This window comes from Saccoglossus kowalevskii, chromosome 16 (assembly GCF_978046115.1).
Source record: "Saccoglossus kowalevskii chromosome 16, keSacKowa6.1, whole genome shotgun sequence".
NCBI classification, from domain to species: domain Eukaryota; kingdom Metazoa; phylum Hemichordata; class Enteropneusta; family Harrimaniidae; genus Saccoglossus; species Saccoglossus kowalevskii.
This window is the reverse complement of record NC_140656.1, coordinates 24,141,874-24,169,497: the sequence shown is the minus strand read 5'-3', so window position 1 is coordinate 24,169,497 and position 27,624 is coordinate 24,141,874. Positions and strand designations below refer to the sequence as shown.

The 27,624-nt window shown below is 32.4% G+C and overlaps 2 protein-coding genes across 2 annotated transcripts in view; one reads left to right on the top strand and one right to left on the bottom strand.

The window, feature by feature from the left end:
* The window catches only part of LOC102801417 (poly(A)-specific ribonuclease PNLDC1-like), an 87,329-nt gene extending 76,093 nt beyond the window's left edge, over positions 1-11,236 (top strand). The window contains exons 9-21 of the mRNA XM_085490944.1: positions 71-141; positions 1,984-2,044; positions 2,479-2,548; positions 3,272-3,357; positions 3,816-3,880; positions 4,941-5,005; positions 6,194-6,247; positions 6,767-6,809; positions 7,073-7,172; positions 8,069-8,158; positions 9,844-9,932; positions 10,333-10,431; positions 11,047-11,236. Coding sequence (XP_085347070.1) covers positions 71-141; positions 1,984-2,044; positions 2,479-2,548; positions 3,272-3,357; positions 3,816-3,880; positions 4,941-5,005; positions 6,194-6,247; positions 6,767-6,809; positions 7,073-7,172; positions 8,069-8,158; positions 9,844-9,932; positions 10,333-10,431; positions 11,047-11,110 — 957 coding nt within the window. The 3' untranslated portion in view covers positions 11,111-11,236. The remainder of the gene's footprint in view (positions 1-70; positions 142-1,983; positions 2,045-2,478; positions 2,549-3,271; positions 3,358-3,815; positions 3,881-4,940; positions 5,006-6,193; positions 6,248-6,766; positions 6,810-7,072; positions 7,173-8,068; positions 8,159-9,843; positions 9,933-10,332; positions 10,432-11,046) is intronic.
* A 3,938-nt stretch (positions 11,237-15,174) lies between these two features.
* LOC100372932 (transmembrane protein 120A-like) lies at positions 15,175-27,619 on the bottom strand. The gene is made up of 11 exons (XM_078011632.2): positions 27,361-27,619; positions 24,618-24,736; positions 23,626-23,742; positions 22,786-22,845; positions 22,203-22,298; positions 21,820-21,909; positions 21,194-21,321; positions 17,806-17,898; positions 17,052-17,116; positions 16,638-16,706; positions 15,175-15,621 (listed from the first exon to the last, which is right to left on the bottom strand). The coding sequence occupies exons 1-11, from the start codon at positions 27,430-27,432 to the stop codon at positions 15,502-15,504; spliced, it is 1,029 nt and encodes a 342-aa protein (XP_077867758.1). The 5' UTR covers positions 27,433-27,619; the 3' UTR covers positions 15,175-15,501.
* Positions 27,620-27,624: the final 5 nt, after the last annotated feature.

Genomic DNA, 27,624 nt, shown 5'->3' with positions numbered 1-27,624 from the left:
TTCAAAGATAAATTCTGATGGGAAATACTGTGGGTGAGTCGGTTGATGTAAGAGATTGTGTCTTCTACAGATAGTTGTGAAGAAAGTATCAAATATAGTAAGAAAAGAATTAGAAAAATCTGAAGGTTTTTTGGAAGAAAGGTAAACAATTGCTAGTTTATTTTAATATTTAATATATAACTTAGGTTATGCATTTTAATAAAATTTGTTTTATACTGGTCATCACATACAATGTATTATTAATGGTTTAATATATTTAATAAAATTGTGAAATTTTGAATCGGTGAAATATTAAATTATTACTAAGTTCTTTAAACATTTCATGGAATCTATTGCTACTAACACACCCTCACGTTTGAAAACAGTTGATATGTCAATTTTGTGAAAATTGTGATATTTTGAATCAGTGAAATATTAAATTGTTAGTAAGTTCTTTAGGCATTTCATGAAATCTTGTCACTACTAAAACAAAAAGGTATGAAAACAGTTGATATATCATTTTAGTTTAGCAGTGTTCATTTTTTTCAGCCTGTGTATACATTTCACACACACAAAAAATCATGATAAAAAAAATAAATAAAAAAAAAAGTTTCTTCGAGGCTATTTGATTATTTTTTCAACCGCATTTACTTTCACGGGTCTTCAGTGGTCAAACAGTATTGTTATTTCTTGAAATGTTTTACTTGTTGATGTTAGTTTTTATACTCTGAGGAAAACACTAATACCATATTTGCTATTAGTTTATGACACATAAATAACATTATTATTGGTTCAGTATATTTTAATTTGCAATTTAGGTTTATTAGATATTTCCTTTTAATAGAGCAAATACAGTTGTGATGCTGTTTTAAATACTGGAATATCAGCAGCCAAGTCATGAATAATTGGACTGAGGTTTTAAACTTGTATTGTCAGCAAAACTTAGTTCAATACCTTTTTAATTTTGAGTAATTTAACCAAAAATCAATATATTGCGCTGTTTATTTACTAAATTATTATTTTATTTTTCACTACAATAAATCCATGCATTGGTGTTTAAATTGTACTTCAAGAGCATGCTAAACACAACTCACCTTGGAAGTATGTAACGTTTGATGCTCACTCAGATGCAAGTAGTCGTTCTATAAATTCATAAATTTATAATATAGCCCATATCGAACAAAGAATCCTGCATTTGATTTTGTGACTTGATGGCACCCTATTTAGATTCTGAAAACTCAATCACAACCAAATCTTCAAAGCTGCTTAGTGTGGCGGATATCTTGCAATTGCACCAATTTTTGCATTTAATGTGAAATACTTTTTTTTTAATAGCTGGAATTAATTTTCGCTGAAAAGACTTTTTGGGCGTTTTGTATGGAAGTTATTTTCACTGATTTTTGACAAGTTGAATGTAAAATATAGGAAAAATAGTGTATTCGCTGGATTTTATTTTCACTGAATCATTCCTTTAGCGAAAATTAATTCCAAGCGAAAATAAAGTATTTCACAGTATTACAGTACACATATTACTTTGCATGTTAAAGGCTTCAAACAAAATTTTGCCAACAATACGGTACAACTTTAATATGGCTGATTATTAAAACCCACTCATCATTATATCTACAATATATACTATACAAGGCAGTAATATAGTAGTAAATATATGCAACCCGCCATAATTATGATTGATTATAACCTTTTCACCACCAGTTCCCTCTTTTCATCACAAATTCACAAAATAGTTCTGTTTATAGTCTGCACTTTTCTTCAGAAGATTGGGGCAAAAATAGCCAAATTTTTTGAGTTAAAACTGAAAATGAGAATGAACGCTGTTGGCTTCAAAATTAAGGTTCATTTCTAGAAATATTGAAGCTTATAAGAAAGAAATGCAGGAAAATTTGGGCCAGAAAGTCTGGTGGTGAAAAGGTTAAAGTTTGAACTATGCTTCCCAATTTATCATTTGGTGATATGTATTTATAATAATTATGATTTTGCTTTCAGGATACTGGATAAACTTTTAGGATTTTCAAAAGTAATTGGAACTTTAATTGAAACTAAAAAGGTACAAAATAAGTGTATGCTTTCAAACAGTCCACACACATCATCTATCAACAGTTGCTTAAAGAATCAAAGCAATCAGACCTGCAGTTTTTAAAAAGAAGTCAAACATTTCACTTTTTATCGAAAACGACAAAAATATCCACCAAAATTAGAAAATTAAAGATATTATCATGAAATGAACAAATCTAAGAGAGATCCACCCAAGGTACATATACACCAAGTACGAGTATCAATTCAATCAGGCTTGTAGTTTTAAAGAAGTCAAAAAAGTAAAAAGTGACACAGACGATGACAGACAATCATTCTTATCATCATACGATAAACTCTTATCAACAAAGTATGTAGTTCATTTTAGCGTTCCAAGTGTTAACTGTATCCATACAATTGAAATAATCATGCAATGATTATCTCTAGTTATGTTTTTTTCTTTTTCAGCCTATTATTGGTCATAATATGCTGCTAGATCTGCTGTTTATATATCAACAGTTTTATAGAGAGTTACCAGGTGAGAATGGAAATCAAATTCAGTATTTACCTTGCCGCTGTTTAAAGGGATGACAATCATTCCCTGGGAGTATTTGACATTCACTTTTATTAGACTTCACAGATTCACTCATTTTACTAAAATTGATTCACATTTTCATTCTTCACTGCTACAAAAGTTACAGATCATAGTCATGTTTATAGTGTTGACCGCTACCAAAAAATGAGTTCTAAAAGTTCTAGAAAATCAGCAATAAAAGCTGTTATTGTTGTCTATTGAAACACCATTGAATTGTAAAGAAATGGATCATTTAGACGATCAGCATAAAAAGATCTCATTACATGCCATGATAATCCTCATATTGACAAAAAAAACAAAAATGGAAATTTATTAAAGTTGTGATAGAATACTCCTGGAAAACTGGTAAAAATGTCCTGGAACATCCTGTAATTTTATTGCATTTCAGGGATACAAACTCTGGTTGAAAAAAATCAAAAACATACAATATTGGTACTGGACCTGAGAAGAAAGTGGTTTAACCTGTTCTTTATATTTCTAGAACGGTGAATTTGGCTCCATAACAAAATACTTATAATATGTTTTTGTCTTTTGTGGAATTCTCATGCAAAATCAAAATTAGTAATTGACAAGTTTCTTTTTTCTATGCATTATCAGTGGGGTCTTCAGCACATGTATGCCATTATTTCTTTATTATCAACCTTTTATTGTTCTCATTTATGATAGATTCCTACACTGAGTTCAAAAAAGAATTAAACTTGATTTTACCAACTGTTTTTGATACCAAATTTATTGCAAATGAACTAAGAAAGGTAAGGAATACATTAAAATTTATTTTCTCTGTGCTGCCTTGTATTCTTGAAAGATATATTTTGCTTCCAGACGTAAACTCATTTAACTCCTTAAACTTACTTTTGGTCACATAATTAGCTCTTTTGAAGCCTCACTTATTAACAGTGAATTATACTTAGCATATTGCTGCAGGGAACCCAAACGTGAGGCTTGGAATGCAAATTAATAAGCAATGGCCACCGCATGATAAAGCAAATTAGTCCATGCATTGATTGACCTCTGTCTGTGTGTGCATGCCTGGATCGATTAAATTAAAACATCACACTTACGTCCATTCATGATTCGATTCAAGATGGCTGAATGGTGCCTATTTTTGTTCTTAATTGATGAAGGTGATTAGACAATGAAATATTATGTCCATTTGGTCCAAAATTGAATAAAAATAGGTTAAAGATTTGTTTGTTTGTTTGTTTTTTAGAAACTTAAAGATTGTCCATTTTTTAATGACACTTGTCTAGAGGATCTGTATTTCTCACTAGACAGGTAAGATCTTTGTTAAATAATTTGTACCCTTTGATATACTGTAAAAGTGTTAATTATTCACTGGGTTTTAATTTTGCTTATTTCGCTGACTGGAAAATTTAAAACCCACTGAATATGCCTGAAATGGTAAATCATCGAAATTTAAATCCAGTGAAAATTTGGTCATTTTACAGTACCAGGATTGGTACTACTACTGTACTATCTGTTCTATAGCGAGATAAACGACTAGGCCTAAACTGTTTAGGCTTTACATCCATGTACCCAAGTGGTGAAAAGTATTTTGTTTCTAAACAAAATTCCTAAAACTGCAAAACAACATATGTAGGCGAGAAAAAAACAATGTTTTGGTATTTTATTGAGTCCTGTATCACTTGAACATGTTCACCCTATGAACCCATGTCATTGTAAATACAACAGTGTTCTTTTTCCTTGCGTGTTCAAAACACACTACACAACTTAATTTCTAATAGACCATAGCTGCTGACAGTTTTCTCACCAGAAAATATATACATGGGGGCACACATGCTCTATCAGTTTAGAAAGTATGCGACAATTACCCATCCATGAGGAACATGGAGATTCAGACATGACGTATTTTGCTTCTCTTATAGTAGAGAGTGTACTCAAATATTTATTATGAATTATTTATGAATTGTCAGTTGTATTTTCTAACATCTTTGTGAGACAATTTGTCTTATGATAGTAAAAAACCTGGTGAGAACACTGGATGCCAATCTTATTTAAGAGTGAAAAACACAACAAAAGAAGTGAACAAAAAACCTGCTACTCATAGAAGAAGAATAAAAAAAAGTTATTCCACAGATAAGCCAAATTACATCTGGGCAAAAGCTGTTCTGCTGAACCAAATGAGGCCTGGAGTGGTCATCAAGAAAAAAAGGATCAAAGGGTAGAGACTCAAATGAAATGGGTGGGGGTCAAATCCTTTGCCCATTGTGACAGAATTTGTATTGTAAGTTTAAGTGTTGCAATTCTGCTAGCATTAAGTTTTAAAGTGATCAGTGTGTTGTTAATTATTTTGTAAATGTTATTTTTTTTTCAGTCATGATGGGAGATATATTGTGTTACATTCACCAACGATGGAAATTGTTAATAACAAGCATTATGGTGAGTTATGGAATTATATATATATATACATGTACATGTACATTTATTGTATAGAGAATGATGGAACTCATGCCTTTAAATAGAGACAATGGACGATTTTGCTTTTTGCTCAGAATAAATAATTAGCTTAGATTGTAATGCTAGGGTTTTTAGTGATGTCATGACTTGGTCATGACCTTGATCTGAACCAGTGACAGATGGGTCGTATCATTACCATTTACTGTATAGGGGTGTCAGGGCTACATTTTGATGGGAATTATAGTGGTGATACTGAAACAAACCCAGGTCCTGAATTAACAAAGAAGTCAAGTTGTTACTAAAGGTACATAAGGTTTACTCAGATTTATGAATGCAGTTTCTATAGCATGTATGAGACATAGTTTGGTTGCGCTTGTGTACTCTGAGATTTTGGACCAGGGTCAATAAAAGTTTTCAGTTATCAGATTAAGGGAAATCACTTTATGATAAGTTGTACCCACAGTACATATTAATTCAATTGTTTGCAGATGTTCCATGTATTATTTTAAAATGAGTATTTTATAATTAATATATATACAATATATATCTAATATCACCTAAAAAAATCTTATGTTGTATTCAACATAGGGTATTTGAAATTCCTGGTCGCTTAGCTGTACATGTATAGGAAATTAATAAGTTCATTGTTCACAAACTTTGTATGTCTGCTTGATGAGAGCATACAGATATGTGTATGTATAGAAAATCATAGTGCATTGTGGGAAAGTTTGCATTCAGTGCACATGAAAAATAAAATTGTTTGATTGAGCACAAACAGTCCCACAATGCATTATGATCTACTATTTATAAGTGATACAGAGGCCATAGATGAGAAAAAAACTATTTAATTTGTAATTTTCCATTTTCTGTTCAGATTTGACCACTTAGATGCATTCTGTTATTAAATTCAGTAAAACTCAAGGCTGTAATGTTCAATATGGATTTTCAGGATTAACACATAGACTGCTGAAAGCCTCTAAAGAACAAATTTACATGTCATAACTGCCTTAATCAGTGTCTCCTTTGATGTATATAATCATTATGAGTAACTTGGCATGAATGCATGATGTTAATTGCTGTGTTTTGGTAGGATGCATTCCTTCAAAAAATAATACATAAAAACAACAACAAAAAATGATATATTATATATTTTTTTACCGGTATTGGCAGCACATCAAGGACACCCACATGAAGCTGGATATGACTCATTCCTTGCAGGATATGGTGAGAATAAATACTGCACATTTTTCCTGTGTTTTTATTCAGCCATCATGAATTGAGGAAAAAGTATATAGGCGAACATAATCCCATTGTTTTTGTCCTTCCATCGTAAACTGTTTTCTTTATTATTTGAATAATTTTTATACAACCTTTTCAAAACTTTGTCTCAAATATCAAAATCTTCTTAAATATTTTGAAATACCAGTCAGGTTTTAGTATTCGTTCCCAACAAAATGGGTCATAAGTACACCTCTCTAACTCCCTCCCTTTTTTTCTCAGTCATTTACTTCCTTCTTTCCTTACTTCCCACCCTGAAGTATACTATAATGGAATTATGTGTGGTGAGTGCATTTCAGACTTGATAACGCCAAGTCACAGGCGGAGATTCAGTCATTTTGGGTGGGAAGGTCCACAGGTGACTAATGTTAAACAAGGTCTGCATAGTACATTATTATGTCTTGAAATTGATATGCTGATTAACTTCATTTACCGATACTCTTTCTTTTCATTCCTACCCGGTAGTATTTCTACGGATGGTACATATATTTACCATGAAACAGTTACAGTAAGCAACATCTCATTACAACATTTCCACATTTACGGGTATATACATAAACTGACTGTATTTAATACTCTTACAAATATATATCTACCTGAGATCCAGCAAAAATAAAATCAGTGACCTCAAATGTGACATTTTGGCATATTTTAGCATAGATCTATGCAGTATGATTTTTGCTCTGGAACATTTATAACTTACTATAACTCATAGAGCTTGTATGATACATCGAAAGTCTGGTGAATTATTTTGGTTACAATATTTTTCAGATTGAGAGAGATTCAACCACAGGGATTTGTTGCGTATCTTCACACATTCAAACAGTTTAAGAACTGTATCAATTTATCCAGAGCCACAATACACTGTCTGGTGAGTGGGTTTTGTTAGCTCCGCTGTCGACTTTGTCTAGCGGAGCTTATCAGATGAGTGATTGTCAGTCGTCAGCGTCTGTGTCAATGTTTTACTTTTTTGACTTCTTCTTGAAAACTACAAGCCTGAATGCTTTGATACTTGGTGTATATGTACCTTGGGTAGACCTCTCTCAGATTTGTTCATTTCATGATCATATCTTCAATTCTCTAATTTTGGTGAATATTTTTGTCATTTTTGGTAAAAAGTGATATTTTCACCTTCTTGTTAAAAACCGCAAGTCCAATTGCTTTGATATTACATGTACAGGTACTACATGTGGACCTCTCTCGGATTTGTTCATTTTGTAATGATATCTTTAATTCTCTAATTTTGATGAATAATTTTGTCATTTTTGGTAAAAAGTGATATTTTCAACTTCTTGTTAAAAATCACAATCATTTATGGTGAAAAATGATATTTTTGAATTCTTGTTGAAAACAGCAATTCCCATTGCATTGATACTATGCATATTGTTCATTTTCTAATTGCACATTGCATATTTGTCAGTGTTTGAGTGGACAGCAACCGAATGTAAATAATACAACCTACCATAAAATCTGCATTAGAAGCCGCATCTCTAATATAATTCGCACCCATTCTTTTTGAAGAATTGAGAACCAAAAATTCATTTCTCATATGTGTAGATGCTCTAATAGAAGCTGCATCCCCTCTGCTGTATTGTACCATTTTAATAGAAGCCACAGCTTCTAATACAGATTTTACAGTAGTAGGGCTAGTATTCACATTGCTGTGTATTATATTTCTATGCTTTACTTCTTAGGTTAGCAACTGCATGTACATGTACAAATTCCTAGAGTATGATAATCAATGGATTAAACTTTTTTTAATTTCAGAATTTGAATGGCCCAGACCCAAGATCTGTAAGACCAGAGTGGTTATATATAGAATTAAAAGATTCCAACATACTGGCTTGTAATACACAGGTAAAGTGAGACTTTACTTGTCTATACTGTTACACTTCCGTGAAGTTTACAACTGGTCAAAATCTCATAATATACTGTATGCACATAAAATAAGTCGCTAAAATATTAACGATTCAAGATCAAAATTTCACTAAAGCTACTCTTGAAATTTACTAATTTTATGTCAATGGCACAACAGTCATAAATCTATCTGTTACTATTCTAGTGTTTTATCACTGAATCGCTTATCAATCACTTATCAATGAATATTCATGATGATGAAATGCATATATGTAACTATGACTAAGGTGGGAACTTTTTAGCTTATCATATGAGCGATTGTCTGTCGGTGTCTATCATCGTCTGTGCCAACTTTTTACTTTTTCGACTTCTTCTTGAAAACTACAAGCCTGAATGCTTTGATACTTGGTGTGTATGTACCTTGGGGCAGATATCTTCAATTTTTTAAATTTTGGTGAATATTTTTGTAATTTTTGGTAAAAAGTGATATTTTCGACTTCTTGTCCAATTGCTTTGATATTACATATATAGGTACTACATGTGGACCTCTCTCAGATTTGTTCATTTTGTAATATCTTTAATTCTCTAATTTTGGTGAATATTGTTGGTAAAAAGTGATATTTTCAACTTCTTGTTAAAAACCGCAAGTCCAATAGCTTTGATATAACATGTATAGGTACTACATGTAGACCTCTCTCAGATTTGTTAATATCAGGATGATATCATCAATTATCTAATTTTTATGAATATTTTTGTCATTTTTGGTGAAAAGTGATATTTTCGAATTCTTGTTGAAAACGGAAAGTCTGATTGCTTTGATATTATACATATTGTTCATTTTCTAATAATATTTTCAGTTCTTTAATTGTAATGTGCATTGCTAACAGCAGAGCTATCTCAGCCGACAGGCTGCTTGTTTAAATATTTGCTTTGCCAGGAGACAGATCCCAAAAAGGAATTTGTTGGGATGTGCTAGTGCAGAGGGTTAATTTCACACACAAATCATGTTCCATGTGACCGCTGTATGATCATAATCCAATCAAAATAGCATTATGACACTTGAATGTGCTATCCTGGCATCAAACAGGCCTGGTTGAATACAACTACCTGTGAACCTTAATCATGTTACCCCCATAGTCGCATCTATTAGTGAATGGATCACCCAGGGAACAGCCGATTTTACTTCCCCTTTGAGTCTGTGGTAAACTCACTCGTGCTTGGGAACAATCTTTTGGTGTTCAGTTCGGGTGATAATTTGAACAAAAGTATATTGATAATGAATCTGTTGTAACAACCACTATGCTGTGCTAAAGATGACCGTTGAAAGATCCATAACATTTGTCACTAGGTTTTCACTTCACTAATATCGCTATATATGATTTTAAGTTAACCTTTTCACCACCAGTTCCTTCTTTTCATCACAAATTCACAAAATAGTCTCGTTTATAGTCTGCACTTTTCTTCAGAAAATTGGGACACAAAGAGCCAAATTTTTTGACTGAAAACTGAAAATCGACTCGTTTTGTCTGTTGGCTCCAAAATTAGGGTTAATTTCCAGAGATATTGAAGAGTACAAGAAAAAAAGTGTGGTGGTGAAAAAAGATTTGAACAAGGATCTACCAATGTTGTGCTACAGGCGACCAGTGAAGTATACTAATTTGTACTCTTGCTTTGGTTTATTGTAGTTAGCTAATGTGTTTGGTGCGTATGGATCTGTAGATGTAAAGTTATTGGATAAGAAACATGCCATATTGGCTGTGGCCACTCACAGAGGGTAAGAATTTCAATAATGTAACAGTAGAATGTTATGTGATAGTGTCAGAAAATGGTGTAAATTATGCTAACTGTATTGGCTATATTAGAAGCACATATGAATTAATATATTGAATCATTAAAATATTACCTATTTTTATGAAGAAACACCTCTGTAAATTACATGAATGCATGCACTAATAATAGAGCAAATACTTTGTTTTAGCTAGAATTAATTTTCACTGAAAAGGCATTTTGAGTTTTTTGTATGGAATTTATTTTGAGGAGTTGAATGTAAAATATAAGAAAAAGGTATATTCACTGAATCATCTCTTCATGCAGAAATTAAAGTATTTGTTGTTGTTGTTGTATCTGATATATTAAATGGCTTGATTCACTGTACAATACCTTTTCTATTTCAGTTCCAAGGACATTTTGAAAGCTTTTCACAAGCATAAGTCTTTCAGAGTTGTCAAGTATAATGTATTAAAGCATTCACCCAGAGTAAGACTTGTTCTATGGTAAGTACTAAGCTATACCGTTTATGTAACCCACTACATGTCGATGACAGGGCTATGCAGCTATTTCTCTGTCAAATAGCAATTTACTTTCACTGACTGGTTTCCTATGCAAGTTTCAAGATTGTTACATGATTAGAACTGGTTTGATCAAATCATTTTTATGACTACACACTTTTTGGGGATAATTTTCATTTTTGTCTTTTCGCGATACATGTATGGCAATTCACTAGATTAGATAAGAAGTCTGACATCTTCGTTTAGGTTGGAACATATAAATCACTTCTCAATTTTGAGACACGTATAGCAAACCAATCAGCAACTTAACTGGTATGCCATTTTGGTGTCTGAAACAATATGGCTATTCCAGTGTCAACCAAACCCGGTCTAGCATGCGAGGTCATTTCTGTTGATAATTGAATCTTGGCCGCTGGCATCACCAGGATGGTGTTGAACCAAAGTACCTGTATGTATCCATCTTTGCCCCTCCCCCTTCCCCGACCATAATTAAAGTTCAAACCCAGGGGTTAGACATATGCAGATGTAATAGAAGAAATACAGCATATCTCAGGTCAAGTTTCTCATATTAACACAATATCTATTTCTTTATAATTATAGGAGTGGTGTTGCCATGACAGCAGTTGTGTGTATATGGACAATTTTCTCATCCCAGAGGCAATAGATAGTACCACATGAACGTACATTTCCAGTTACTATTATAATTATAAACTTCTTTTGAAACCAAGCTATTTTTTGTTTAACTTTTATATTGTACAGAGACTTTACAATAAATGTTATTTTAAATTTATTTCTATGCGTTTTGTTCGTACATGTAAATTTGGAACATTGAATATTTGCAACTTGTGCATATTCAATATTACATCGCATCCTCTTTAAAGCAATGCTTTGTGGGATTGTTAAATTGATTAAACACAGGCAGAATGAAAGACCCTACCAAACAGTTATAGGACTTGTTTGTATCAGTCTCTACTGCTACCAAAACGAAACCTCATCCTATTTGACCAACAAGCATAAAATTTAGCAGTTTATAAGTATTTGTCTCCGATCTAATATTAGCTAGTTCCTATTGTTGTTGTTGACCAAATAACTACAGATATGCTACCGATACGTTAAATGTTCATGTTCATATTCAGAGATATTGCACTGGATCAGCATTAATTAAAACAAAATGGCCACCAGTCAGGGCATTTAGAATAGGATTGTTAAACCAATACACCTGTATATCTAGGACATGATGCATAATAAATATATAAAATTGGAACATAATCAGTCAAAGCATGTCAGAAATATGGCACTAGAACTGCATTAATTAAAACAAAATGGCCGCAAGTTGGCCATTTTAAATCCAATCCTGAAAACAGCAATGACGGGCATAAAGGTCCCAAGTTTGAACAAAATAAAATAATCTGTACACAGCCAAAATTCAGTTCTGGAATGCCAAAAAAGCTTTTTCAGCACAAAAATAGACGCCAGTCGGCTATCTTGAATCAGATCGTAAAACAAATTGATGTATGTGTGAAGTTTGATGTAATCGGTCCAGGCATGTCTGAAATAAAGGTCCTGATGCCCCGTTTTCGGAGTGCATCCGAACGAGGACTAAAAAACAAGATGCAGTCATTTAGCCTACAGAGTTACTACATGTAACATCCTGTGCCTTTTACATTCACTAGACAAAAATTGGTTCAGCATAATGTGTCACCATGTTTGTATTTATTTGTGGGCTCTAATTACAAAATAATGACTGGAAAGAAACACCAGCACTTTAAGGTAGCGGGACTATTATTTGCATACTTGTTTTCATTCTCTAATTGTGACTAAATGACTACAAATAGACCCAGGAAAGTAAATATTTTTAGAATCGCTAGACTTCAAGGTTTTTACAAGTGTATTTTGCATGCCCGTATCTACATTCTACGACGCGTTACTCAACCAAAGGTGAAAAATTACTTTTTCGGTAAAAAAAATAATTGCGCATTTATGCTGGCGATCAGAAGTATTTTTTTCACTTTTCCTAGTTGTTCAATAGTCTGGTAAATTGAATGTGTCTGGTCAGTTTTATTCAAGCAACGCGTTTTAAAAAATAGTGTGCTGAATTTCAATTACTGTTTTAGTCGCATTGCCCCCAACTCAAACTACAACTCGTTGGTAAATAATCGATGAAATAGTTTGTCTGGACACATTCAAGTTCCTCTCACTGTCACCTTAAAGCTGTGAAAATTTGGTGTTAATCCGACGACAATAAGTATACGTTATTTTTTGTTAAAGACCTTGTATTTTGAAAAACATAAACTCCTAGAAAACGTCTATGAAGGAACAGCAAAGATTTTCAAGCTTGTTTATCGGCACAATCAATTTGTTTTCCCATCAAGGTCTGTTTTAACATGTGTAGGGACATCCAAATGTGTAAGGCTATTGGAAACCAAAAAAATAAAGGAATGGGATATCTATAATTGGATAAATTCGGCATATGAAAACACCAAAATCAATGATTTTTTTTCAGTGGCTGTGTGACCTTGTGTCTGACACATTCATATGCAAATGACTAATCTGTGAAACAAATAGGGGCGGAGAAAAACCACTCAAATGTTTGGAAACACTAATTGTGTGTCAGATAGCTACTGATAACACATCCTAACATTGCTTTGTCTTGAGTTTATATTTGAAACTTATAGGCACACAGATTAAACCTGTGTTGTTGATTTTGGAAAACACTACTGAGGCTGCCTTGCTTCCCTTCAGAAAATCTACATTTTAACTAACTTACATGACATTCTATGTTATGTTGACTTTATCACATGAAAGTTTATAGTGCATTTCATCAATTAATAAATAAATGTGAAAATCGTAATTTTCAACACAAATAATAGTCTCGCTACCTTAAATACAATATACAGTCAACTTACGAGTTATTTGTTAAAAAAAATTTATATTCATTCGTCATGTAAATAAAATAAGGCAGTTATCTACATCCAGTGTTTCCCCAGGATACAAACAGCATGGCGGGACTGCCACAGTGCTATGTTGTACCGCCACACTGTGTATGTATTTCCACTGACTTTTTGAATCAAATTGATAATTGTTGAAAACTGAAATCTTGCATGTACCGTAGTGGTATGCAAGTGAATAAATGTTAATCGTCACTCATAATTTGTTTTTATGTAATTAACGTATGTAAATTAGTATGTAAATTTTTACCACTACACTGGTTTAAATTATTTGGGAGAACACTGTTACATCTAATACATTAGTCTTTGCAATTGAAAATATTTGATACATCTATTGTTGCATCATTTGGATACTTACGGTCCCTTCAAACAGTAAACATCACACTGCGTGTTGAAAATCACACTTTTAAAAGTAAACATTTTCGTGGAATCGCAAACAAATAAGTATCGCAATTTAATAGTATTTATAGAGTCACTTCTTGTGAAAAATGTAAAAAGTAACTTCAAAAATCCACATACTAAAAAAATTACTTGTTTTGTCAGTTTTGTCTACCGAGGCAATATCCATACTATAAACAAACATGTATGAGATATGGCTCCATTGTGTAGGCTATTATAAATTTGGGACATTTTGGAAATGGCCATTGTTGTTTGGAGCCACTTTGAATTTTGCTGAAAACGCATTGATATACAAAATATATACCCTTTGGCTTGTAATTTTGATAGAAATGCAATTGTCCATGGCTATATCTATTAAATATGGTCTCAATAACTAAGCGCCAGATGAGAGCCACGAAAGATAGCATAAAATGGGGTCATCAGGCATTGTGTTACTGCATTATTTTGCAATTGATGTGATTGAGATGACATGTTACCAGTTTTAACGGTTCACGGTCAAATGATGTCGTAGATTGGGGTAACCATTGTTTTACTGCAATTGAGATGACATGTTACCAGTTTTAAAGGTCCGCGATTAAATGATGTCATAGATTAAGGTAACCATTGTTTTACTGCATCATTTCACAATTAATGTGATTGAGATGACATGTTACCAGTTTTAAAGGTCCGCGATCAAATGATGTCATAGATTAAGGTAACCATTGTTTTATTGCATCATTTCACAATTAATGTGATTGAGATGACATGTTACCAGTTTTAAAGGTCCGCGATCAAATGATGTCATAGATTAAGGTAACCATTGTTTTATTGCATCATTTCACAATTAATGTGATTGAGATGACATGTTACCAGTTTTAAAGGTCCATGGTCAAATGACGATGTCATAGATTTGGGTAACCATTACCTCAAAAGTTCTCGGCGTGGTTTTCAAATTAATATTTAGAGATAAATATTAGTGCTTACTTCAGAATACTTGCTTGGAATTAATTTTCACTGAAAAAATAAAATCCAGCGAATATACCTTTTTTCCTATATTTTACATTAAACTTTTCAAAAATCAGTGAAAATAAATTCCATACAAAATACCCAAAGTCTTTTTGGGCATTATGTATCCATACTGTTGTAGGAATGGATACTGTTGGAGTTACGTTAACTATTGTGTATTATTCCCAGTATGCTCTACACACAAGTGCAAGTTTGCGATATAGTCTATGCAGCACTATAAATTACCCACAATCCTTTATGATTTGAACTTGTGGGAACCAATATTTGACAAATCAATTTGAATTTTAGAAAGTAAAATTACATTTCATTATAGATGGGCCATTTTGGCTCACAGTGGAATTTAGTTAGATAGGAAAAATACAGAATTCTTGGTGAATGTAATAACTGGATGTATTGTCTTTGTTTTATTAATTCAAAGTCAACCACAGATACATTGTACATAGTAGCAATGAATACAAGCAGGAAAAGTCTGAGCAAGTCTTACATTACAGTTACAGTTTGCATGGAAGTAAAAACACATGATAATAAAACAAGTACAACTTCAGACCCATATCTACATACAAAGTTATTATTTCCCCAAAATAGAGTGAGGATGCAATATTACCACACCCATAAAAAATATACCATTTTCTCTGGAAATATTTTTTCACCTAAAAATTGTGTAGAAAGTGCTTGCATGTTGCCTCAACCAACAATTACACAATCAAAGTTTTTTATTGGATTGCTGGTTAATGGTTTTAGAAATTTTGTGCTGAATTACAAGTAGTGTTGTGATGAAGTTTCCAAGAAAGAGAAGGAGAAACACAAATCCTGAGGCAGGAACCTGTGAAAAGAAAATTTTCAATCAGATTTTGGGCAAAGGAATTGCATTAAATATTACTAAAATGGTTAATATTTGCTTCATAGGGGCATTCTATACTTCAAACACATGAATTATTGCGATCACAAGCGGGCTATTTAATTTCAAACATCCCTTGTAAAATACTTTTGATAACAACCAAAATATCTTGCAATGGTCGCAGGGAAACTGATGGGAAGATAGCAGTTTTCATGATCAGTTTTTTGTGCCTGATGTAACAAGTGACAAATACGTAAATTTCCCTTTTTAGGGTAGTTGAATGTTCTTTGTTTACTAGCAGACAGATATGAAACATAGACACAGTATCCATACAAATATATTAGTGAACTTTCATTGAAATACATACACTGATCGATCCGATCATGTTTGCACTTATTATGGTTTGAATTCTGTTTTTGTAATAATGAGGTAAACACTAATAACAAAAACAATTCCATATATTTCCTTTTCATAGAGGACTAGTAAAACTAAAGAGGATGTGCAATGCAGTGTTTTGAAATTAAACTATCATGATTACTTTTACATTATTGATAGTACATGTATTTTTAAAGAACAGTGGTTGCAGCTGTTGTTGGTTCAATATTGGCACCATCATGCATAGCAAAATGAGCACATTTTGATGAAAATTGGAAATTACACAAAATTTGTATGCCTACTGTCACAATAATCACTGTCCAAGACTGATTCTGAAAGGACAATATTACTGTGATCAAAAAAGCAACCCAACCAGCAGTATTGCAATATGACTCACTGTTTTGCAAACATTATCAACATCGATAGTTCAAACGTAAGTTTGTAATTGTAAGCTATAATCAATATTGCTATAATTATTTTTCAAAACAGTGAGCTACATGTATATTGCAATACTGCTGGTTAGTTTGTTTTTTTGTTCACAGAAAGGGAAGTTTGTCCATCTCGTATACAACATTCGTAACCACATTATATGAACACAGTTTTTATTCAAAGTCAGTGCTACATACCTGCCATTCAAAGCAATCTTCATGGTACGATAGTCTATATAACGTGTAAGCATTGTATAACTGAAAGAACTGAGAAAAAGGAAGTTTGTTTATTCTGTAACTTTGAGATTAATGGTTATACAAAATACAAATGTTGGTCTGTAAGGAGCCGTTTCCACGATTTCAGTAAACAAAAACCATGAGATTAAATTTCAAAATATGTGCATATTAATTAGCAATCGTTGCACATATTTAGCAAATTCTATTTGTACCTTGGTGTACCCTATTTCATCGTAGTGCCAACATAGAGTGTGAAATGATTGTTCTACAGAAAGATGTTATAATATTTATGAGAATTGGATCAAAAACAATATCATGCATTCTTGTAATATGGTATGCATTCAGTAATGCTTGTAACAAGCACTAAATACTTACATGTCCTAGAAATAAGAATGGAATCAGGAAAGTCAACCCTCTCCACATCCAGGTTTGAAAACCCTCTAGAAAATAATAATACAAAGTATATATCAGTTATCAAAACCTTCAGACTTCAATGGGTTATAAGGTGACATACTACCAATGTCGCTGTTTTATCAGAAAATATGGACTAGATTTTAATTTGATCAGAGATGTATGGGGTAATGGTGCCTTAAGCACATCTCCTTATCTGACCAACTCAGGGCGTTTAGGTTATTTTTTTGACCACTCGGTGACAAATAAGTATAAATTTCAAGGGAACCGAGTACATGTATTGTGTTTTTACAGTTGCGTTTGTAAAGCTTGCTCAATTTTAAGTTTTTGTCTTTCAGAGATGTAGATCACTTCTAACTTACACTAGTATAATGTCAGATTATAATTTGTGGCTGTTGTCATTCAACCTGTTCCACTGAATTTTGTAGGGGTGGATCATGGGGGGAACACGTTAATAATGGAATTTATTTTCACTGATCTTTGACAAGTTTAATGTAAAATTTGATGCCAATTTGTGTCACTATCTTAAGCAATTACAGCAGCTCCAGGAGCAATGCATTGTAAGACTGTGAAGGGTTTGCTATAATTTCTCTGATCAAGATATTTCTGTGTGAAGAAGCACAACTGATATACACTACTATTCTTATTATTATCCAGTTTATTAAACAAGTTTTGGGAAGTACAAGAGACTTAGCACTTTACAATGCGTACAACTTACCACTTGTTATGTCCATATTGCCTTTCTCACCAAGTGCTCTAAGTCTGTAGAGACAACCTCTCTGATAATAATATTGCAAAACTTGGACAAAACCTGAAAACAATATACATTACAATTCTCGGCATCTCAAAATCTATAAGTTTTGGCAATAAACAAACCTTCAGCTTCTAAATTGATTTTTTCTTCATCAGTATATCTGACCAGTATATCTAAGTCATATAAAATGGCTAGGTTTTTCATCAGTATATCTGACCAGTATATCTAAGTCATATAAAATGGCTAGGTTTTTCATCAGTATATCTGACCAGTATATCTAAGTCATATAAAATGGCTAGGTTTTTCATCAGTATATCTGACCAGTATATCTAAGTCATATAAAATGGCTAGGTTTTTCATCAGTATATCTGACCAGTATATCTAAGTCATATAAAATGGCTAGGTTTTTCATCAGTATATCTGACCAGTATATCTAAGTCATATAAAATGGCTAGGTTTTTCATCAGTATATCTGACCAGTATATCTAAGTCATATAAAATGGCTAGGTTTTTCATCAGTATATCTGACCAGTATATCTAAGTCATATAAAATGGCTAGGTTTTTCATCAGTATATCTGACCAGTATATCTAAGTCATATAAAATGGCTAGGTTTTTCATCAGTATATCTGACCAGTATATCTAAGTCATATAAAATGGCTAGGTTTTTCATCAGTATATCTGACCAGTATATCTAAGTCATATAAAATGGCTAGGTTTTTCATCAGTATATCTGACCAGTATATCTAAGTCATATAAAATGGCTAGGTTTTTCATCAGTATATCTGACCAGTATATCTAAGTCATATAAAATGGCTAGGTTTTTCATCAGTATATCTGACCAGTATATCTAAGTCATATAAAATGGCTAGGTTTTTCATCAGTATATCTGACCAGTATATCTAAGTCATATAAAATGGCTAGGTTTTTCATCAGTATATCTGACCAGTATATCTAAGTCATATAAAATGGCTAGGTTTTTCATCAGTATATCTGACCAGTATATCTAAGTCATATAAAATGGCTAGGTTTTTCATCAGTATATCTGACCAGTATATCTAAGTCATATAAAATGGCTAGGTTTTTCATCAGTATATCTGACCAGTATATCTAAGTCATATAAAATGGCTAGGTTTTTCATCAGTATATCTGACCAGTATATCTAAGTCATATAAAATGGCTAGGTTTGTCATCAGTATATCTGACCAGTATATCTAAGTCATATAAAATGGCTAGGTTTGTCATCAGTATATCTGACCAGTATATCTAAGTCATATAAAATGGCTAGGTTTGTCATCAGTATATCTGACCAGTATATCTAAGTCATATAAAATGGCTAGGTTTTTCATCAGTATATCTGACCAGTATATCTAAGTCATATAAAATGGCTAGGTTTTTCATCAGTATATCTGACCAGTATATCTAAGTCATATAAAATGGCTAGGTTTTTCATCAGTATATCTGACCAGTATATCTAAGTCATATAAAATGGCTAGGTTTTTCATCAGTATATCTGACCAGTATATCTAAGTCATATAAAATGGCTAGGTTTGTCATCAGTATATCTGACCAGTATATCTAAGTCATATAAAATGGCTAGGTTTGTCATCAGTATATCTGACCAGTATATCTAAGTCATATAAAATGGCTAGGTTTGTCATCAGTATATCTGACCAGTATATCTAAGTCATATAAAATGGCTAGGTTTGTCATCAGTATATCTGACCAGTATATCTAAGTCATATAAAATGGCTAGGTTTTTCATCAGTATATCTGACCAGTATATCTAAGTCATATAAAATGGCTAGGTTTTTCATCAGTATATCTGACCAGTATATCTAAGTCATATAAAATGGCTAGGTTTTTCATCAGTATATCTGACCAGTATATCTAAGTCATATAAAATGGCTAGGTTTTTCATCAGTATATCTGACCAGTATATCTAAGTCATATAAAATGGCTAGGTTTTTCATCAGTATATCTGACCAGTATATCTAAGTCATATAAAATGGCTAGGTTTTTCATCAGTATATCTGACCAGTATATCTAAGTCATATAAAATGGCTAGGTTTTTCATCAGTATATCTGACCAGTATATCTAAGTCATATAAAATGGCTAGGTTTTTCATCAGTATATCTGACCAGTATATCTAAGTCATATAAAATGGCTAGGTTTTTCATCAGTATATCTGACCAGTATATCTAAGTCATATAAAATGGCTAGGTTTTTCATCAGTATATCTGACCAGTATATCTAAGTCATATAAAATGGCTAGGTTTTTCATCAGTATATCTGACCAGTATATCTAAGTCATATAAAATGGCTAGGTTTTTCATCAGTATATCTGACCAGTATATCTAAGTCATATAAAATGGCTAGGTTTTTCATCAGTATATCTGACCAGTATATCTAAGTCATATAAAATGGCTAGGTTTTTCATCAGTATATCTGACCAGTATATCTAAGTCATATAAAATGGCTAGGTTTTTCATCAGTATATCTGACCAGTATATCTAAGTCATATAAAATGGCTAGGTTTTTCATCAGTATATCTGACCAGTATATCTAAGTCATATAAAATGGCTAGGTTTTTCATCAGTATATCTGACCAGTATATCTAAGTCATATAAAATGGCTAGGTTTTTCATCAGTATATCTGACCAGTATATCTAAGTCATATAAAATGGCTAGGTTTTTCATCAGTATATCTGACCAGTATATCTAAGTCATATAAAATGGCTAGGTTTTTCATCAGTATATCTGACCAGTATATCTAAGTCATATAAAATGGCTAGGTTTTTCATCAGTATATCTGACCAGTATATCTAAGTCATATAAAATGGCTAGGTTTTTCATCAGTATATCTGACCAGTATATCTAAGTCATATAAAATGGCTAGGTTTTTCATCAGTATATCTGACCAGTATATCTAAGTCATATAAAATGGCTAGGTTTTTCATCAGTATATCTGACCAGTATATCTAAGTCATATAAAATGGCTAGGTTTTTCATCAGTATATCTGACCAGTATATCTAAGTCATATAAAATGGCTAGGTTTTTCATCAGTATATCTGACCAGTATATCTAAGTCATATAAAATGGCTAGGTTTTTCATCAGTATATCTGACCAGTATATCTAAGTCATATAAAATGGCTAGGTTTTTCATCAGTATATCTGACCAGTATATCTAAGTCATATAAAATGGCTAGGTTTTTCATCAGTATATCTGACCAGTATATCTAAGTCATATAAAATGGCTAGGTTTTTCATCAGTATATCTGACCAGTATATCTAAGTCATATAAAATGGCTAGGTTTTTCATCCGAAATAAGAATAAAGATAATACATACTAAGGTAGAGTGAAAAAGCCATGAACTGTCTTCTAAATAAATGATACACATGTCCATCAGGCCAGATAAGTAATATTCCAGATAATACACATGATATATAATGATGGAACACCCACCAGCCTTTGATCCTGTCAAATATACATATGATAACAGTATTAAAAATTGATAGCAGTTAGCAAATTCATATTGCAAGCAAATTACGAGTTAACCCAAACAAGTGACAGACAGCTATAGAATTAATTAAGACAAGGTTTACTGTGATATTTTATGTGCATGAAAACAGCAGTGGTCGGTAAGCTTTACATCCACAAGCCACGCCATTCTTCCAAATAAATAAGTAAGCAGAGATTTTGATTTTTGGTTGATGCCTTGCACAGTGAATTTCTATGAAGTGTGTGAAATTAGAACAAAACATACATTGTAGGCAGTATTGATAACATGACGTCTCCAGACTCGCACAGGACATCCAATCTATTTTTTTAACTATTCATAGATACATGTATTCAATTATGGAAAATAGCTATTTGTTTTTAGGAAAATAAGATTTTATATGCTTTGTTTTGTTTTGCACAGTGTTTATTATGAGTGAGAATGCACATTTCAAGTGTAAAAAGAACATAACTTACCTGGACCCATTATGCATAAGTATGTGTTCCCTCAATGTGACTGTACAGTAGTACCATAACAGCATAAAATGAAATATGGCATCTAAAAATCTAACAATAGAATACAAATCTCTATGTTTGTAAAATATATAGCAAATTTCTGAAAATCTCTTGATGGATGACCCTACCACAGATCACTGTTATGAACTGTGTCCCTTACAACAATTTACGATATGGAGACACTCATAAAAACAGTAATATTCAGTTGCGTAATTTCCAACAAGCAGTTGTGTATTTGCTCTATTATAAATAAATGCAATTTTTTTAGATGTACTTGAAAAAGGGCAAATAAAGTATATATATCACGGTATGCTTTATTCAAGCATACTTAGGCATCAACTTACCTGGTCTCTAATATAAACAGGTTTACAAAAGAGAATAGCAATGTAATTATTATGCAGATGAACTTGAACTTTTCATACTCATCTTTATATTTGAACCTGAAAAAAACAATGTGAACACCTTTGTTGGATGTAGGTTTTATTAAAGTGAGTGCAATTCTGTAAACCATTCAGTTTACTGTAAAATACTTCCAACGAAAATTAATTCAAATTTTTGTGTTTCCAGATTTTATGGAATTTCTGAAGACAATATTCTGCACAATAAGTCACTGACAATTTTGCGATCTTCAATGAGTCATGAAAATTATTCTCACAAAATTAAAGCTTTTCACAGTATGCCATCAATCATTTCATACAAATCATTGTGTCTAGTTAATAGTTCTCTGTTACAAAATGTTGTGATCTTTTCTGATTTCAACAGTTGTCCATGGGAAAGATTACTTTATCAGTTTCAAAAAGATTCAAAACAAATTAAAGTAAATTAAACTTGTATAAAACAGTGTTTACCAATTCCACCTGTTATTATTATAAAAACACATGATAACAGATACACTTGTAGCCAAAAAGTATTACCAGTATGACATACCTTTCCGACTTCTTAAGTAAACTAACACTGATTGGTCCAAGCACACACGTCAGTAGTTTTCTACAGAGTAGAATAAAACTTGGAAAATTAATATACAATAAATAAGCAATTATAAGACCTGATACATACAATAATTATAGTGTTCTAATGATTTTAAATTTGAGAGGCTTTCAAAAAGGTGGTTAACAAAATTAGCAGGGCTAAAAATGTATGTTTACCTTTGAATCTTTGGTGCCCATATAGTTTGTCAAATATGACCTGCATAATTTCAATCACTTAGGCAGATGAGTTTCCATAGTTCAAGTTCTTAGTTAAATTGGATTATGCATACCATAATAGTTTAGACTAGATTAATATTTACTAAACCTAATAAAGTACCATATTTGCTCTAGACTATTACCAGTAAAAGTGCATTTCCAATAGAAGTGCATGTAAACCCGATGTAAACCAAAAATTGCATTGGCTATATACCAAATCATTAAAATATTACTTATTTTGACAATCATGTGCTACTAATAGAGCAATTATGGTAATGCTGCTAACATCATGCAAGATCAAATAGGACTGATTTTGTAGGGATCTACAAAATGAAATTTCACAAAATCAAGTTGAGTCAGCTTGTTAGCTAATTAGAAGTGGGATTTTAAGAATAAATAAAAATTTTACATGTTATGTGGCCATAGGTTGCAAACTAAAATGTTGTGGTCTCTGATATTTAGTGGATTGTCTTCAAACTGATGTGGTTTCTGGAATGTGTAAAATACTTCTTCTCTACACAATATGTATGTATGCTGGATAACTGCCCTGATGCTTCAAATATATTTTTTACAGTAACCTTACCCACTGGGTCTTGGCAGGTTATCTCCCATTTGTTTGAAATTATCTTGTCTCTGTGCAATCTTTTCTTTAATGTCTTTGACCGCATCCTGCTCACTCAATGATAAATTATTCTCATTTCTGAAATTACAAACATTGCAAAATTAAGCATGTTTTTAAGGTAACTGAGCAAGTTGATGATGTCACTGAGCTAGCTGATGATGTAACTGAGATAGTTGATGATGTAACTGAGATAGTTGAATGATTTCACTGAAATAGTTGATGATGTCACTGAGATACATGTAGTTGATGATGTAACTGAGATAGTCGAATGATTTCACTGATAGTTGATGATGTAACTGAGCTAGTTGAATGATTTCACTGAGATAGTTTATGATGTCACTGAGATAGTTGATGATGTAATTGAGATAGTTGATGATTTCACTGAGATAGATGAATGATTTCACTGAGATAGTTTATGATGTCACTGAGATAGTTTATGATGTCACTGAGATAGTTGATGATGTAATTGAGCTAGTTGATGATTTCACTGAGATAGATGAATGATTTCACTGAGATAGTTGATGATGTCACTGAGATAGTTGATGATGTAACTGAGATAGTTGATGATGTCACTGAGATAGTTAATGATGTCAATATTTTGTTTAGTATGATTGATAAGCAATGCTGCTATATGTATAGCAATATTATTAGCGAAACAGCAATGTAAATTGCAACATTGCAGAGCAGATTATTCTCACGTTGACAGTAACACTAACATTAATATAACACTCTGTCATTCTTTATTGAAATCTAAGTAAAATATGCTCTATATTTAAACAGGGTTGACAAACACAGAAATAGATTGCTAAAACACTGTCGTCAAAGTTAATCATTTATATTGGGCAAAATCACTATAAAAAACATGTACCGGTACTACCCCAGTAAAATTACAAGTTCAGGCACTTTAACAGGATACCCACAAATATTCAAACAAATACTGTGGAAATACATACTTTTTGAAAGTTTCTAAAATAAGCTGATATCGTCTTTTCTGATGTTTGATGATTTTTTGACTTTTTTCTTGCAGTACATAGAGATGATCCAGTTGTTTTCGATATGTATTGAAATCATCCTGTGGTAAAAACAAAAAGATAATTTATAATTAAACCTGGCAACATGTTGCCATTGGAAAAATTTAATTTGTTTACATTCACATCTGACTCAACATACTGTATTGTGTATGAAGTGTCAAAATATATTCCATAATATACGCTAGAACATTTCTTTATAGTACAATAAGTTAAATATAAAATTATCAACAACTCCAATTGGTTAATAAACCAGTGTTTGAAATTAACTTTCAGCTCTGGTAAAAATTAAAACTTGCTTACAAAGAACGCAACAATTTGTGTGAAAAATTTCCTGTTTAGCATTGTGACAGAATCATAGTTCTTCCACACATATATTGAGTGACCGTACCAGAATTGAATTGATTTTTGAGGGTTGGTACACAATTTTGAGAAATTATGAACAGTGAATAAACCATTAACATTATCAAGTATCCAGGTTCTTCTTTTAAAAATAGCTTTATTGTAAAGAGAAAAGTTTGTTGAACCCTTTGTATGGCAAACTGAAACCCTTGTTGTTGGATGAGATTAATAATTTATTTCAACTCATCCTGCTAAAAATATTTAACTAGTGGATCAAACTGATAATGATATGTTATTTCAAAGTCCCTGGGATGGTGGTTATTTGAACAAAGCTTGTTGTTAGACCCCAGTGTATTTCTTACTCTCAGTGTGCGAAGCACGCAATGGGAGTTTTTGCGTTTAGTGCTTCTATATCATATGCATGCGTGCATGCATGTATCTCTGTTTTTCTGTTCCAATGGTATCTCAAGTACCAATTATCAGATTTCAATGAAACTGGGTATATAAATGCTCTGGAATGATATACCTGGTATGCAAATAGATATGATTAGTTTTTGGTTGAAAGCCATACCTAATTTGCATATTATAGCCACTTTTACCTAAAAGAATTTAATGAAACTTTATACATAAATGGTCTAGGATAATGTGCAGACCTGATTAGTTTCTGGTTTCATTCTGTGATATTATTTACCTATTAAATTTGCATATTTTCCACCAATATCTCGACCACTCATCAGATTTAAACAAAACTCGGTGCATGAGTGGGATACTGTGATAAGCTACATACATGTTCAGTTTGGGGTTGAATTTTGTGCTTTACTAATTAGCTAATTTGCATCAATTAACCAGGTGTTCAATGGATATCTTGAGTACCGCTCATCAAATTCCAATGAAACTTGGTACAAAAGTGATTTTGGATAATTCACAGTTCTGATTACCTAAGGATTGATATTAAGTCTCAAGAGTATGCTAACTGATGTTGGGCAACTGAGGAAAATGTTCCAAAACATTTATCTTTTAAGATACTGATATTGTATTTTGTGCATAGAATACATCCAATAAATTTACTTAATTTCCTTCCCAACTACTTTGATTTTGATTTGTCCCCTACTAGTAAATAAATGAGTTATTTTCAAAATGGATGCAATCAAAAGATTCTATTTTCTAGTATGTAAATTCAGAATCTCATTTGATTGGAATTCCAACAGCTTGAGCAGGAAATATGGCTATACATGTACCGGGTAAATGCATTCGGTTTGAGCCGGCTTAAAGGCACAGGTATACTATAAATACGCTCCTAAACAATAGGGATTATTTCCTTTTTTGTCACTCTGTAGTAAACAGCGCATATTTCTCAAACTTACAGGTCGATTATATCGTGCCAAAGTAGATGCATGTGACTATGAATATCACAGCAGTGACTGTGTGTAGTATTTATGACAATAAATAGTGTACGAGCTGAGATTTTGGCGGATAAATGTCAAAAACACGAACCGGGGAAAGAGACGCGCTACTAATTTTGAATAATTAACTACTGTCAATCAAAGTCACGTGATGTTGGACCACTGAAACAGGATGTGTCAGAGGCTATGCAAGTGATTAACAACACTCATTAGCATAGCCACACCTCCAATTCACAGTTGCCCAGGGCAAGTGAATTGGGCCTTTAAGTTTTGCTCCAATAAACCTTTGAGCTGAACTCTGATATATAATAATAATAGTAACAGTAGACTTTGTTTAACAAGGATAAAAACATGTTAAGCCATAAGTAAAGCTTGCACTTGGTCCACAATGGTGAATTTTAGCTTTGACTTTCCCTTTAAATTAAATCCTAGATAAACTCCATTAATGGTGCTTCATAGTATTGTCCAAGCCTTTGCAGCTGAGAACTGGAGTGCAAGCATCAGTAAACACTTAATTATTTTCCAGGTGTTGGATATAATTTCAAGCAATCGTTTTAAAACTGTTCTAAATTAAAACTTAAACTTATAACTATCATTATAATATTAACTTTATTAATCAATGGTGTTCTGTAAAACAGCTGAATATCATCGAATTGCGTGTCGTGTCTGATTCTGATATGTAAAGTTACATAATGAGTTAGTAAATAGACCAACACTCACAACTATATTCACTGGTTGCACGTCGCCCACGTCCAAATGCGAGTTGAATCACCGTATTTGTCTGTCATACAAAACCAAGCGTGGGTGAACTCGTCATAAAAATGACAATCTACCGATTACGGACGGTTGCCAAAAAAAAAAATGTGTCAGCCGTACCCAAACGAATTGAGTAAATGCCAGCAACGAAAAAAATAATAACTCACTTCTAACACAGCGTATTCTTTCTGCAAATTATTCCAATCATCTATACAGTCGTCAATCGCATTAATGCTCATCGTCTCCTGATTTTTTTTCGTTTCGCTGTAAATGAAAACAGCTGGTGCATATGACCTTGCAGGTTCTAGAAATATATATTGTACGCATGCGCATACAATTGCTGTAATCAGCGCATGCGTCTCTCTCGGCAAAAAAAGTCACGTTGTGGTAGTAAAGGGATTCACTCGTTCAAGACAAAATTTAGCCACGGC

Coding starts and splice junctions, on each gene's coding strand:
- LOC100372932 (XM_078011632.2), bottom strand. CDS start 27,432: ATGAGCATTAATGCGATTGACGACTGTATAGATGATTGGAATAATTTG. Junction 24,737..27,360: donor AAGAATACGCTGTGTTAGAA/GTGAGTTATTAT, acceptor TTTTTACCACAG/GATGATTTCAATACATATCG. Junction 21,910..22,202: donor CTGTTTATATTAGAGACCAG/GTAAGTTGATGC, acceptor TTCTATTGTTAG/ATTTTTAGATGCCATATTTC.